We start from the raw sequence: 14,594 nt of genomic DNA on the forward strand, positions 1-14,594 counted from the left end.
CCTTCCCAACTCGAGGACTTGTTCGAGACCGAATAAACGAAAATGATATGAAGCTATATTCATGCTCTCCCGCAGTTCAGGTTTACTACAATCCAAGCAGTCAAAAAAAAAAAAAAAAAAAAAAAAAAACTAGCGTCCTTGGATTTGACAAAACAATCAGCACAAATCTTTGAAAGCAGAGCAGGGCTAACAAAAGAAAAAGATAGCATCTCACCCCACCCACAACACTAATCGAAACAAAACTACGACTTCCCAGCCCTCGATGTTCATGCTATACAAACTACAATAAGAATGCGGTAACTTTACATCTAGCTGGTATTACAGAACCATAGAGAAAACTATACAAATTTGCAAACACCAGCATACGCCATTTTAGCTTTAGCCACCTCAGTGAAGCCAATCCAATTTCAAGCACTAAGATATTCAAAATGCCAACACTCAAAACCGACCCATATGCACGCATATGCTTTTAACATCTTTTCATCCACCAAACATGAGGCTGGATATCATCTAAAATGACTTGTTCTTGGATTCATTCGGCTCTCAACCTCAAAATTTCCTTGGCAGTTCTCTTCCTGAAATATTCCATGTGTTCCTACAAAGAAGAAAGAAATGGGTTTAGCTACTTGTAAAAAAAACTAAATGTTTAACTTCCAATCACTACCAGTTGCCTTGTTATGAGGAGCTCATTGAGCCCGAGCAGGGGCTTGGTAGACCTACTGTAACTTGAATCAGTCATGTGTCTAAATTTAACAAGCAGGCCAGCATGTAGCTGTGCTACTTCAGCTGGCAACTACAGAATAATAAATAGCATGGTAACACTGACATGATAGACTTCTGAAGAAGCAATAAAACACCAATCACTTTTTAACCGAATAAATGGGGCAAACTTAAGATGGCACAATAGCATGTTGCTAACCTGGCTGAAAGAGACACTCAAACCTCTACTGTAGAAGTCTGTGTACTTAAGCATGAACATTCCACAGTCCCACCTGTTGACATTCAAGGTACATAGAAACTTCAATAATATCATAACAATGTTTTCAAATATTAAGGCAAGGTGTCTATGACTTCGTAAAACTTCGGGAAAGAACCACCAGGTAAAAATGCCCTTACAGAAATAAATAAAAATTTTCTAATTCTAAATTTTTAAAAAAATTTAAGGATAACGGCCTACACTTGGAAGAAGTAGGGGAATGAGACGTCACATGTTACAGTATACAGCATAGGTGACATTAGTTCAATCTATTGGTGCTGAATTGGGATTACATAACCATATTTAATGCATATTATTCATGAATTACCACGAGTGCCATGAATTACTTGCATGCTCCCTCAATGGCAATGTTTATGTTCTCTCACTTCCATATTATCTGATCCCTCATTAACTCCACATCCCTTTTTTGAACACCATTTATGCAATCTCAACTATGCTCGTATCCTTTGAGCTCTTCTAAGATGCAAAATGCAGTTCAAAGTAATGGATATCACTGGACTGATTTTCCAACCAAAGTGCAAACAGATCTGCTGTGTTAACTTCGCAGATAACAAGTATTTTGTTTAATGTCAAATAATTACTAAGATTTCTTTTATTATAATTTCCATGTTCCATCCCTCTTATGAGTGAGTCTACTATTTTGCCTTTGCCACATGATGCTGACAAGTATTTTCCAGGTATTTTATTTCTAATGCCAGTGCCAGGTATTGACTTAATGTGCAATCAGACTGTCATTTTATCATTTACTATTTAATTCTAAAGATGTCATTCATTGCCAAAATATAATGGAGTTAGAACTTCACCAGGTTATCAAATTTATTTTTCTGTATGGAAATAGAAGGATATCATAAACTAAAGGCTATATTCAAATTATTGCACATAAAGACAGCATTGAAGAAAAACTTTTTTCTACATGACATTGTTAAGAAAAGTTCAGATTAAATACAGGATGAACAGACAAAGCAAAGGGATCACTCATTAGAAAATTTGAGGCCTACTGTCTCCTTTGATAATGAATGGCTCCCGATTTGACAACATTACTTTTTATAGAATGTAAGATTAACAGTAAAATATTCTTTAATTTAGAAGCTAAAGTAGATATAAAAAGGACAAACCAGAGCTAGTGTATATGAGAGTGGCCTATAGTATTTAACACGTACACTAGCAGTTTGCAAAAGTACCACAAAATCATGATCATCAGAGAAATATATTTACAACTGAAATCATGAATAAGAAAACTAACCCATTTTTCTGTAAAGGAAGGTTATCAACTGATTCTTGCTTCCAAGATGTCGTGTCTATCTGTTTGTCACTCTTGTCCTTCACTTCATCCATGAAATATGTAGCCTGACATATATAGCAAGATACTAAGATAAATACAATTCTCACCCAATCTTAGTCAAATACTGCTAAATGTGAAATAGATTTTACAATACTAATTTTACGTGCTCAGAACACTTTAGTTTGGCATACTAGAATGTAGATATTGGGATGTTCCCAATAACCAAATAAGTAGAATCCCACTAAGGTCTCCGCTAGAGATTATAGACCTGCCAAGATTCAGAACATGTTCTAATAGCAACCCAAAGTTCCACGTGTTGCCTAAACAGATGGCCTTGGCTCAAAGAGACACCAGTACAGCCATTCCTGATAGTCATTGATGTGCCATATTGCATGCTGCACCCGAATTAGCTTCCAAAGAGAAGGATACGGCTACTACAAATCCATTGACCTAGATCTGACAAGGGTGGGGATTCAATTTTTTGTAGGATATAGATTTCCACCAATAGTGTATCTTAAAGTTGGACAAAGCATCACTTACGTGAATTGGTCCAATGCACAAAACTCTTAGGTGCTCCAGTATTATTACATATCTTGATTTATTGAATGGAAATATATCAGTAAAGCTTACCAGCACTCTTAGCACAACAGTATCCATGCCACCGAGTGAATCAAGATATTGGAAGGTTTCATTCTTTACATTAATAACCGCTAAACACCAATGTATATCTTTGTGTACAGGGACAAAGATCTGCACAGTCAATTCTGAAGATGAGTTAAACATGAGAAACCAGCATGGCAAATTAAATAACAGAGTCGATTAATTTTATAAAAGGAATATAAGGTCCAATAACAACTTTACTTTGTCACACTCGATAAGGCCATACCCTAACTTCTTTTGGGTAGTCCATCTTCTTACAGCCTTGAAGTCATAACCATTTCTACCACTGTTCAGCTGAAGAGTAACCAAGAAAGTACTGAAACTCATAAGAAAGTTTGGGAAAATTCATTTGTACTCAAAACTAAAATTCCACCTATGAGAAAGGTCAAAAACTATAATAAATAGTTCAATTAGTTAACAGAAAAGGAAAAGATCATTATAACTTGATACTTAGACAAGTATGTCCAGTTCCAGCATGCAAGCAAAATCATACAACAGACAAAGAAAGACTTACAACTCTACAGTTCACTTCTTTTTCCTGATTTGCAACAAGCTAGAGGAGTATTGCTAAGACTGATACAAATTCCAAGATGGTTGCCAAGTTAACAAGATAGGATAAGTGCATGTATTACTCTATCATGTCATGAAATGGCCATCATATAAATGGCAGTGTAGATTCAACATTTTAATAAGAATTTCGGTAATTATTTGAAAACACCATAGTCCTAGTGAAGAAAATAGTTCATAAGATATCAACTATATACTTTGGTCAACCAATCATAGCAATTATACTGCACATTAAGAAGGTACTTCATTCATTTATTTGTTCTTAGGCACTTAATAAATTTTGAATGAAGTATTTGTGATTGAAGTTGACGCATAACAGTTGTTTTCATAGTTAGTAGATCTGTAGACAAAAATTTAAAATGATTTCCATTTTGTAGCAGAAGGTGCATGACACCATCCAAGCAGTACAAACACAAAATAAAATACATTCACAACAGAATCATGAAAATCACATGTACTTTCACAATACATTTTCTCCAATTCTGCATCCATTGAAACAAATATTATCATGCATATATTAAGTTTTCCTATTGTTGGTATCTATGAAACAACTGAAAGAATAACTTTATACTTCATATACCATGAATCAGCTGAAGCACAAGATATGAGTAAGTTTATCAAAAAGAATGATGTGTTTACAGTACTTTGCTAAAAACAGAAAGAACATTGAATAGAAGGTTTCTAGTAAGTAATAAAACAGCTAACCTTTTTATAGAAAAAAGTATTGAAGAAATGGCATTTCAAACATTTTCCAGGTTCTCTTCTTTCCCTTTCCTTCAGTAACTCAAGGTATACATTTATGACCTACAAAAATAGCAAAACATGTGTTTAAAAAAAAATTACTCCAAATAAGGTTAGTATTTTGAGCTGCACTATCATTATCCATATGGTAGAATGTGGAATAGTTAAAAAGCTGGAAACATTACAGATAGAATCACCTCATCATTCAACCAGGCACCACTACTCAAGCATTGCAAGACCTCTCTTGTAATCTCGATATTAGATGCCCCATGTGTGACCAGAACTTCATGACTGCACTTGTAAAAGTGAGTTGTGATAATCAACTATTAGTCCATTAAAGAACTCCATGTTAAGATTGACATATAACATTCAAAGGTACCTGCTACCACCCCACAATGCATGAGAGACTTCATTCTCTTCTTCATCCGTAAGAGGGGTAAAAAGTTCATGCAGATCCTGAAAATATTATGGATGTAGAAAGATGAGTGCCAAAGCCTAATAAAGAAGGCAGAAAATATGCAATACTCAGCAATCAACACTGCACAATCTTAATCTGATTGCAAACAAATAAAACAACACCACGAATTTCACTGCAGCTAAACCAAAAAAAAAAAACCTCATCACCAGGCGATAGTTTACCGTTTTTCTGCAGTATGAAGATTCACATTCCACTAGAAGCTAGGAAAACATGTTTCAGAACTCTGAACAATTAACAGTAATGCTCTGATTAGTAGTTGGTAGTTCATAATTCATTGAGCCTGGTCACTGCTTCCAAGAGATCATAAAGCTCAAGTCACCCAAACAGTGACTAAGCAATGGGTACTAAAGTTCATTAAAAGCACATCAAGCAAGATGCTGATGCAGTACTGAATATAATTAGATGGACACCAAATGCAGATTTAGTTTTATAACACTTTAACCACATAGGTCTTCAACGAGAAATTTTCTTAGTTTTCACAATGAAGGTCAGTGGAGACAAATAGCAATAACTTGCCAAATGGTTGAACAGAGACATGGTTACTGACCAAAATATATGCAGTGATGGGTAATAAGATGGAAAGTAGTTGAGAAATCTACCACCTGAAACAGAATTTACAATATTGGAAATATTTAAATCTGCTGCAGGGAGAAATTGAAGGAATACTATCTACATCTTCCATGTGGAGTATGCATTGACAGTATTGCTATTATTTTCATTAAGTACTTTGACATAATGAATTTAAAGTAGGGATAAAAGGGACAAAAGCTTAAATGAGGTTACAAGGCCACTAAGAATTTACATCTCTCTCTCTCTCTCATGCTATGCCTTACACATCTTTAAGACATAGCCCTGATGCATTGTGGCACTAAGGACACTAACATGTTCTTGATGTATCATGTCAATACATAATTCTCAATAGCAGATCCAGATTTTCAATCCTTAACACTAATTGCACTAATTGGATCAAACCACATTCTGATAAATCTTCCTCTTTGTTCAGTCTATGTTTCATAAATAACACAACAACCTTACTCTTAAGCAATGCCCTCTCAAATCACTAACACCAATCAAATTACTTGTCTGTTCTACTTACTGCATCCTCTACAACTCAAGTTTATAATGGTACCATTCCCTAATATAGATTAAGTACCATTCAGAATCGTACTCTATTCCACGAAATATGGAAGATACTAGGGATGGACGGGAAAGGGGGTGTCCATATGAATGCAGTACAATGGTGTATAAGGTTGTGTAAACTATAAAGTATGCTAGCTCACATCATTTTCATTTGCTTTGTGCTAATGTTTTGATAAGAACTATAAAAGTTGACACAGGTCATAAAGGTCTATACCTTGTTCCCCTTTCCAAATATATAGTTTTTTGATGTTTTCTAGCCCGTATCATTTTTGTTTCGGTCTGTACAAGCACTTTGATAAGCACTGTAAAATTTAGAATCTCTTTAAACATTAAAGGCCTGATTCATAGTTTGGATGCAATGATGATGCAAAATCTCCAATCTAAAATCAAGGTGAGTTTTTTATAAATATTTTCTACATTTTCTCAAAGAAGTCAATTGAATCATATCTTTCTCACTTGCAATCCAAAGAACATTTGGACAAGGAAGAAACAGTGCCTTCTCCTCTCAGAAGCATCCTAAGGGCATGCGAGCAAGTTCTGAAGGCCCTCCAATGATCAATAAGCAGAGGAACTTTATATGATGATGAGAATAGGTTAAGGGGAGTTCTTCTAATCCTTTACCATATGAACATAGTTAGCACTCAAAAACATCCGCCATGCATCCCACATAGGAAAAGTGCTCTTTTGGCCCAACCATACTACAAAAAAAAAGGCACTTAATTTTTACATGTCACTAGTCAGTTGGTGCTATTGATCCAATAATTCTGAGAAGCTATTGATCTTAACAGAGTCATATAATATCTCTGTAAACCAAATGCAACTTCTTTGAATTAAAACAAAAAATCATATCCCACCTCTATAAAGAGTCTCCACAAATCTTACTTAACTTTGCTACCAAAAATTGAAACTTTATAAGTTGAAAATTGATAATATCACAAAAAGCAGACAATGTAGATTCACAACCATAATGCTTGCTCTATAAGTGATAAAATAGCATTCTAGTAGAATAATTTCCTAATGTCTATCAAACATCCCAACAATTGGGTCCTAATTACTCTTAGTTTATCTTTTCAAAAGAGTTAATGCTGACCTAGCTATCCTACACCATCATCCAGCCTCCACCAACACCTGATCCAACTCCTATAAATTCCAAAATTCCAAATACATCACCCAATATAAGATCGGCCCTCAAACCAAAACCCATTATCAACAAGAAATTATGAAAGTCAAATTAAATAACTTCAAAACATTGACTCCACCGAAAAACAAGAATATCACCTGCACCAAAAATATTGGTAATTGGGTAACAGATCTTATATAACTACATTATACTGCAAATATTTTTATGTTGTCTTTAGATTATCATCTAGCAATCTTTTCTCCATGATATAACTTCTAATTCTAACTCTTACAATATGGAATGGAGGGCAACAAATTGAAAAAGTGTTTGCAAAGGAGGAAGGCTAAGTTAGTCACCTATTATTAGCCATTCATTCCCAACCATAAGTGAAGCATATAGATTACATGATAGATTGATCGAGTAGTTTTCATTTCCTTGTAATTGGGCCATAATCTTTTTGGTTCTTTTTCTTCTTTTTAACTTGTTCTTTAGCTGGGTTCTTATTTCCACCATGCAAGAGTTTTTGTTTACTTGTGTATTTCTTTTAGTCACCCTCTTTTCATCTAAAGGCAACTACCTAACAAACTAGCTGCCAAGGTGGGCACCTTAACAAACTCTAGTGCAGCAAAAATGAGAGCTGAGATAGAGATATGGACCAAGTAAAAAGAAAAAGTTATAGAAAACACACTGAATCAACAGTGGAAGTTGCATTATAAGAGGTTCCATTGATGCAATATGAATTGTAATGCAGTCCATAACCTATAGGGTCCTAAAAGGAGGACGAAGGGATCAAATGTATCAAGAAGGAAGTTGTGTCGCAGAATTAAAAAGCTGACATTGAGTAAGAATTAAGTCCTTGGGCAAAAAACAAAAATCATAAAGCTCCAAACAATTCAATAAGAATAAGGCTTCACACTCATGCTAGTTGTTAGATATAGTTGCTCCTCTTTTTGCTTGGACTTTCAATATTTGTTCTAGGAAATAAAGCCAACAAGTTTTTTTTTTTATTGTACCCTATATTAATTGTTTCTTTTTTTGCCAAACTAGTCCTCAACTTACATTTAGTCTGAACATTTTGCTTTATAAAATTAACTAAGCCACTTAAAATGATGCTCCTTTGTACTTCTGTCAACTGCTCACAAACTCACATTTTTTCCCCAGTTTTGTTTCCATTTTCCTAGAGCTCATTACCGTGCTCATTTTTTTTTTCCAACAAATGCATTGCATGGCTGCCGGGAACCAACAATAGGTCCTAGCATAGCATAACAGAAATGTCTGCATTGAACACTCAATATACATAAAATTTCCACTAAGCTTCCCAAGTTATAAATTTATGTGCTAGTTAGCAATTAAAAACTCATAAGATAATAGAACATACCTCCTTGGGTTTCTCTCTCCATGCTGCAAATAAGCGGAACCTGGAGATCTTCTCCACAGTTAACTTCACCTCGAGTTCTAATCTACTCAATTTAGAATCATGCTTCTTCGCCTCCTCATACAACTCTTTGTACAAAGGTCCCTTCTTTACCCATGCCCTCTCCTCCCTCACTGGAATGGCCTCCAATGCAACTTTCCTCGCATCTTCCACCTTCCGACTCAAAACATGTGGCTCAGACAGTTCCTCATCCTTCCTAGTCACAATTGTCAAATCCGACACTGCCGAAGCGAAGGACCGCGGAAGACCTACCTTTGTGGAATCCGAGACCACCCCCGAGTGCTCCTCTTGCGAGCCCACCACCAACCGCTTGTATTGCTCCAATCTCAACCTCTTATGGCTCCCATTCTCACTCACCGATGCCTCCCCTTTCCGGCGAGATGACAAAGAGCTCCAAGCTTCTTTCTTTTGCTGAAAGAGCCTCGAAACAAAGTTCCCCATGTCAAAGCTCCGCTCAGTCCGGCCAAACCACTTCGGCGGGGCCCTTCGGGCCGATCCCAGACCAAAAGCCTTGAGAATTCGCTGAGGGCCGTGGAGCGGGCGGGGCAGGGGAGAGGACAGAGAGGAGCTAGGGAGGTTATGCGGCAGCGGCGCCGGCGCCGGCGCGCGATCGGGAGTGGACGGGACGAATTGGAGCTTGGGCTTCTTGGAGGGAGGAGATGAGGAGGAATCGAAGAAGGAATAGGGGGAGAAGGGGAGGCAGAGGTCGACGAAGCAGCGCTTGTGGTGGTCCGTCAGGGCGCCCATGGCGGGATCTCGATGGGAGCGGGATACACCCTAGCATAGCGGGCCATCTACAGGCTAGGAGTCCATGCGAGAAACCCTAGATGAGCGGAGGATGCGAGGGTTTGAGGATCGAAATGGGGGGGGATCGACGGAGCGGGTTCGAGGTCGAGCAGAAACCCTAGGATTTGGGGGAGGGGAAGCGGGGAGGAAGTGGAGTGGAAGGAGGGGATTGGAGAAGGGTGAAATAAGGGGGAACAAGGTGAACTTTATTTTAATTTCTTTCGTCCATGATGGAGGAGGAAATATGGTCAGGAAAGGGGCTTGGGTGTATATGTGAGGAATTGTGGGTGTAAATGTGAGAAAAGAGAGAGAGCGCGCGAGCGGCAGCAGTGGGGGGGAGTTCCCGTGCGGCTTATCAGGTGGGAGGAAGGCGAAGCGAAGGAAGCAGAGATGGTGGTCTAAAATATTGTGCTTTCCTGTTTTATTGTATTTCGCCGTACAGGCGAGACGAATTTTTTTTAGTTTTTACACTTGCAATTCTTTTTTCTTTTTGTCCAAAATTTCGTCCTTAAAATTTTACACTTTGGAAACTACGTATAAGCCAGATTTTGAGCATCTTTAAAAATTTCATTAATTTACATCCATTCCGTAAACATTTTTTTTCCCAGCACACTCTGACTTCACTAAGAGATGATTCTTTTGATAGATGGGAGATGCACGATCAATCACTCAACCATTAGTTTTCTAAAATAAATATTAAACTGAAATAATTTTCATATAGCTTTATGCACCGACAAATATCTACCACTTAAATAGGCTTTAACTTCGTCAACTTTTTCATATCGCTTTAATCAAGACATCTCTGCGCCTTTATTAATATACTTCAATAAATATTTAATAATCTTTGATTTATTTCACCATTCAATATTTATGTGTGCACGTATGTCAGATCCAAATTATGTGGAACAATAAACCTATTATCAAGTTTAATCCCATGTTTCATAACATATCGTTTACTATTTCTTCTCTTATAAATAGCAAATGCATTTTCAGCAACCATTGTCCCGTTTTGAAATTTTCACAAAAAATGTTTTCAACACTATCCTTTGATCATACATGGATGTATAGGATTGTCTAATCTACATTGACCATGCATCATAAACTTCACAACATTTTCATATCCAATTGGATCGGTAGTTTTGTCAGGTAATTCTATAAAAATTATAGAATCTATAATTATTGTTCTTAGAAATTTATGTTCTGGATCTAACCAAAGTAAGATATGAACATATGGTAAACCAAGTTTCTGTAATTCTATTATGTACAAAGCTGCAAATAACATTAAAAATAATTATATTGGAATATCAACTGCAATCATATTCATAAATATGTACAGAAAAATTGATCGTAAAAAAAAAAACTTCATACCCCCAACCATATTTCTAAAATATTGTTTTTCCGTAATATATGCTATCACTTTCTCAAGTTTCATTTTAAAAACGCTGTTAACAATATCTAGTTTAGCTTTAGGTCTTTGACTAGGAATTAGATTCAAAGCCGCATGAATTTTTGGCCATTGTGCATTGCAAGTAAATGTGATAAATAGATCTGGATGCCCATGCCACTGCAAACAGCTATTGCATCTTGATAATTATAGATCATATATCTCGGATTGCTAGTAAAACTTGATGGTAATATAATCCTTTTTGCAATTGCAGCCCCATCAACATCAACATCACCTCTAATTACTACACTTTGATACCTTGATAAATTTTTGATCGAAGATTTTTTTGATTTCTTCTAATATAGTCCAGTCTGTCTTCCTCAATGTATGAAAAAGCATTGACTGTATATTGTTGAAATAACCACCTTCTCCTTATTAATGTTTTTCCTTCATTGGTTCTCTGCTGTAATCTATAAGCATATAATTCTCTTATGGTAATATACTGGCTCATCGTTGAATGTCTGCGCGAACATTCTTTGTATTTGATATTAATTCTAAAACCATCTTAACCAAATGGAAATAAGATCGGGTACTACATAGCCATGAAGCTAGGATTTAAGTCGTTGATGCATTTCAATCCTTTTGTTTTATATTTCACTAATATCATGCTGATGGTTCGTCTATCCTAGATCACCAACAATTAAACATGCTACTTCAGAACAAGGAGTACTAAATTGCACACTATCTCACCAACATCTTCCCAATAATCTTAATTGCACAAATAAAAATTTCAGGGGACTAAAACAATCTCTAAGCATTCTAAAAGCTTTAACAATTTTATTTTCATGATCAAACATCAGCATCTGTCCTTCTACAAATTCTCGATCTATATCCGAAAAAACATCATTCGAATTCAATGCCTTCATTCTATTACTGAATTCATTTTCAGTATCATATATATATATATATATATATATATATATATATATATATATATATATATATATATATATATATATATATATATAGTTGTGCAAATTTAGGCTTCGGCCATCAATTGGAAAGAGGGAACTCATCCTGTGATGATTCTGCCCCTTAATCTGAAATACATACAGCCCTTGTTTAGTATTAATCTCAATATCAATTTTTGCACCAATTGATGTAAATACAAACATCGAATTATATGCTCTAATATTTTTTTTGGAACTTTGAAGCCCTTCTTTCTCCACTATGATCGAATAAAGCATCCAAAAAGGCTGGAGTCTGTTTCAGCAATGGTAAATACACTCTTCCTTCACAACAACATGAGTTAAACATAGGCCTAGGTGTGTTATGTTATTTGCGCATACGCTCTTTATCCCAAAATAATGCTCCACAGAATTGGCATTCATATTCAAGCAATCCAACATTTAATAGTTCATTAAATTTTCCTACACCATGAAAAAACAACGGTTCAGAATCATCGTAGATTGGAAAAATATCATTGAAAGGAATTCACTGTTTCTAAAACACTTACTCCAACATTTAGATGAAGATGCCCTAGAACATCGTCGATCACATAAGCATTCATCAACTGAAATTACAGTAATCCTAAACCTTAATAAATATTATTACAAAACACACATATATTAATTTTTAAGTTTTTTTAAAAAAGTGAACTGTACCTTCATTAACTGCTGATAAAGCATCTCTCTCAAAAGAATTACTATTTATAACTGATGTTATACTTGTATTATAAACAACAACATTTTCATTTCTTCCAACAACTGATCTTCGTTACATATTTCAAAACTTTCATATTCAACTGAAAGAAATTTTCCCTTTTAAGTAATATTATTAAAAAGCTGAATTAATGACATATGATACATTAATTCAAAAATTGGAGCTGGTGATTGCGCTAATAATCCATTAATGCAGCATGTACTTTCAGTGTATGCCATGTCATTTATTTATATTAAAAAACATCATATTTTGGAATTTGGTATCAAGAATTGTTAATAGGCTTCAGATCGAAATAGTGACCCCAAAACATAATGAATGAATGCAGACATGGTACACACCACGAATACAAACAAGCATTGACAACTTCTAAATTGTTGATAAAAAAAAAAAAAACATTTTACACCTAGATGTGAGAATAGCATTTCTTCAAAATATAAGTTAACACAATAGATGAGTTTTTTAACATGTCATGGTCGCATATTTTGGTAAACACATAATTAGTCCTCATAGCCACCCACAAGCTTTGGTAATAAAGTGATGATGATAATGTGAAAACTACTACTAAGGAAAATCTTTTGTTTTTGTGCCTGAATGAAAGGTCAAAATTTCTACTAAAGAATGAGTAAATTATAATAACAAAGTGATTGCATTAATCTCCCTGTGCGGGGGGGAGAGAGAGAGCATTCAGAAGCTCTTTCAACTGAATCCTTTTTGTAAGAATTTTCCCCCCTCCCTCTGAGCCATCAACTGAGTAAGAATATGGAATAATATCAACTAGAGATTATATAAGCATGCAAATCATTTTAAGGGAGCTCTAGCATGCAACAAGAATGTGTAATAAGACTCACTACTGAAATCATTAACTAACTTCACAATATGCAACCCTTCTGACTTGGTGACTAAACCAGAAAATTTTTCTAAGGCTAGCTCAGTCACCCAAAGACAATTCTTGATCGAGAGACAAACCTATAAATATATATTTTAAAGTTCATGACTTACTTGATTTCCATTAGCATTGCAATGGAGGTAAAGACCCATGCTGCAAAAGAAATCATAAATAAGTTCTTACCAGGATCTATGACCAGAACTCTGTCACAGTCCATGACTATGGGTATTCTATGGGCAATGCTGATAATTGTACAAGCTGAGAAGTCTTCTTGGATTATCCTTTGCTTAAGTTCCTAAGTTATGGCCTTTCTAGTTTGTACTCTTCTTCTATTCTTTGCGAGTTTCCTTTTCCCTTTTCTTTCCCCTTTTCTTTTTTTCCTTTCTTTTAATATTTTCAGATCCCTGTATATACATGGTTTTCTAGTCTTAATAAATTTGATGGTGGGGGAGCGTCTTCATGCTCCTTCCTTTTCATCAGAAAAAAGAAAAAGAGTATATTGTGAATCATACTATCTGTCTCCGAATCCACTGAAGCTGTGACCTTATCCATAAACAATACCTGGCTTTGCTTTAGCATAATCCAGCCTATACAAAAAGGCTGCCTCTGTCCCACACTACAGTTCTTTCCATTACAACCACTAAGGAATGATAATATAGGAAAATATAAGCAACTGGAGGTGCAAGGATGTTATAAAGGATACTCCATGAAAAGTAATCAGAAAAAAATCATAGTTGAATGATACTCTCTCTCTCTCTCTCTGATTCCTGTTTCGTTCTCACATAAACACTCTCTCTAACTTAAACATCAAGAGCTAGAGCAAAGCTCACCTCTTTGTTGCTTTGTAGTTTGACAGAAGCAGCCACATTAGCGATCCAAAGATAGGCAGCAACAGCATTAGCAATTAAGAAAGCTACAATGTTATTAATAAACTAACTAGACGGATAAACCTTTTTTTTTTTTTTTTGATGTAACTAGACAGATAAATCTCATTGTCATTCATGCAGTGACTATACAAGTAATGCTACAGCTGACTACTGCGTTAATATTCATCAAATTCTAGACTGAGCGAAGGGAGACTCATCCTTGGATAGAAAAGGTTAAAAAGCTAATTTTATCATTATATAGCTTGGAAGCCGATGCCCCAAAACAGCAACAGGAGTGTCCTTAGCCGGTCCGTTATTCCTAGCATCCAAAACAAAATCAACTTTTGAGTTTACCTCCTCAACCGCGGGACGGAAATGATTCGAAGAAGAACTCCTAAACCTTGAGGGAGAGCGAGAGGGGAATGGCCATCCCCACGACGAACAGAAAAGAAGTGCAACACGAACTCGGCGAGGTTGCAGCCATTCCACGGCGAGGCGGCAGTATTTGAGAATGGGAAATATTTCAGGTG

At 35.8% G+C, this 14,594-nt stretch overlaps 1 protein-coding gene and 1 pseudogene across 1 annotated transcript; both read right to left on the reverse strand.

The window, feature by feature from the left end:
• Positions 1–33: 33 nt before the first annotated feature.
• On the reverse strand, positions 34–9,601 carry ESD4 (Cysteine proteinases superfamily protein). The gene is made up of 9 exons (XM_039124575.3): positions 8,364–9,601; positions 4,627–4,703; positions 4,445–4,538; positions 4,212–4,310; positions 3,141–3,233; positions 2,910–3,029; positions 2,241–2,344; positions 920–992; positions 34–595 (listed from the first exon to the last, which is right to left on the reverse strand). The coding sequence occupies exons 1-9, from the start codon at positions 9,165–9,167 to the stop codon at positions 533–535; spliced, it is 1,527 nt and encodes a 508-aa protein (XP_038980503.1). The 5' UTR covers positions 9,168–9,601; the 3' UTR covers positions 34–532.
• An 862-nt stretch (positions 9,602–10,463) lies between these two features.
• Positions 10,464–11,482, reverse strand: LOC149752961 (uncharacterized; annotated as a pseudogene).
• Between the last annotated feature and the right edge of the window lie 3,112 nt (positions 11,483–14,594).

The sequence above is a fragment of the Phoenix dactylifera genome, chromosome 8, assembly GCF_051530095.1.
Source record: "Phoenix dactylifera cultivar Ajwa chromosome 8, Ajwa_hap1_PhDact_Kaust_v1.1, whole genome shotgun sequence".
In the NCBI taxonomy this organism is placed as follows: Eukaryota; Viridiplantae; Streptophyta; class Magnoliopsida; order Arecales; family Arecaceae; genus Phoenix; species Phoenix dactylifera.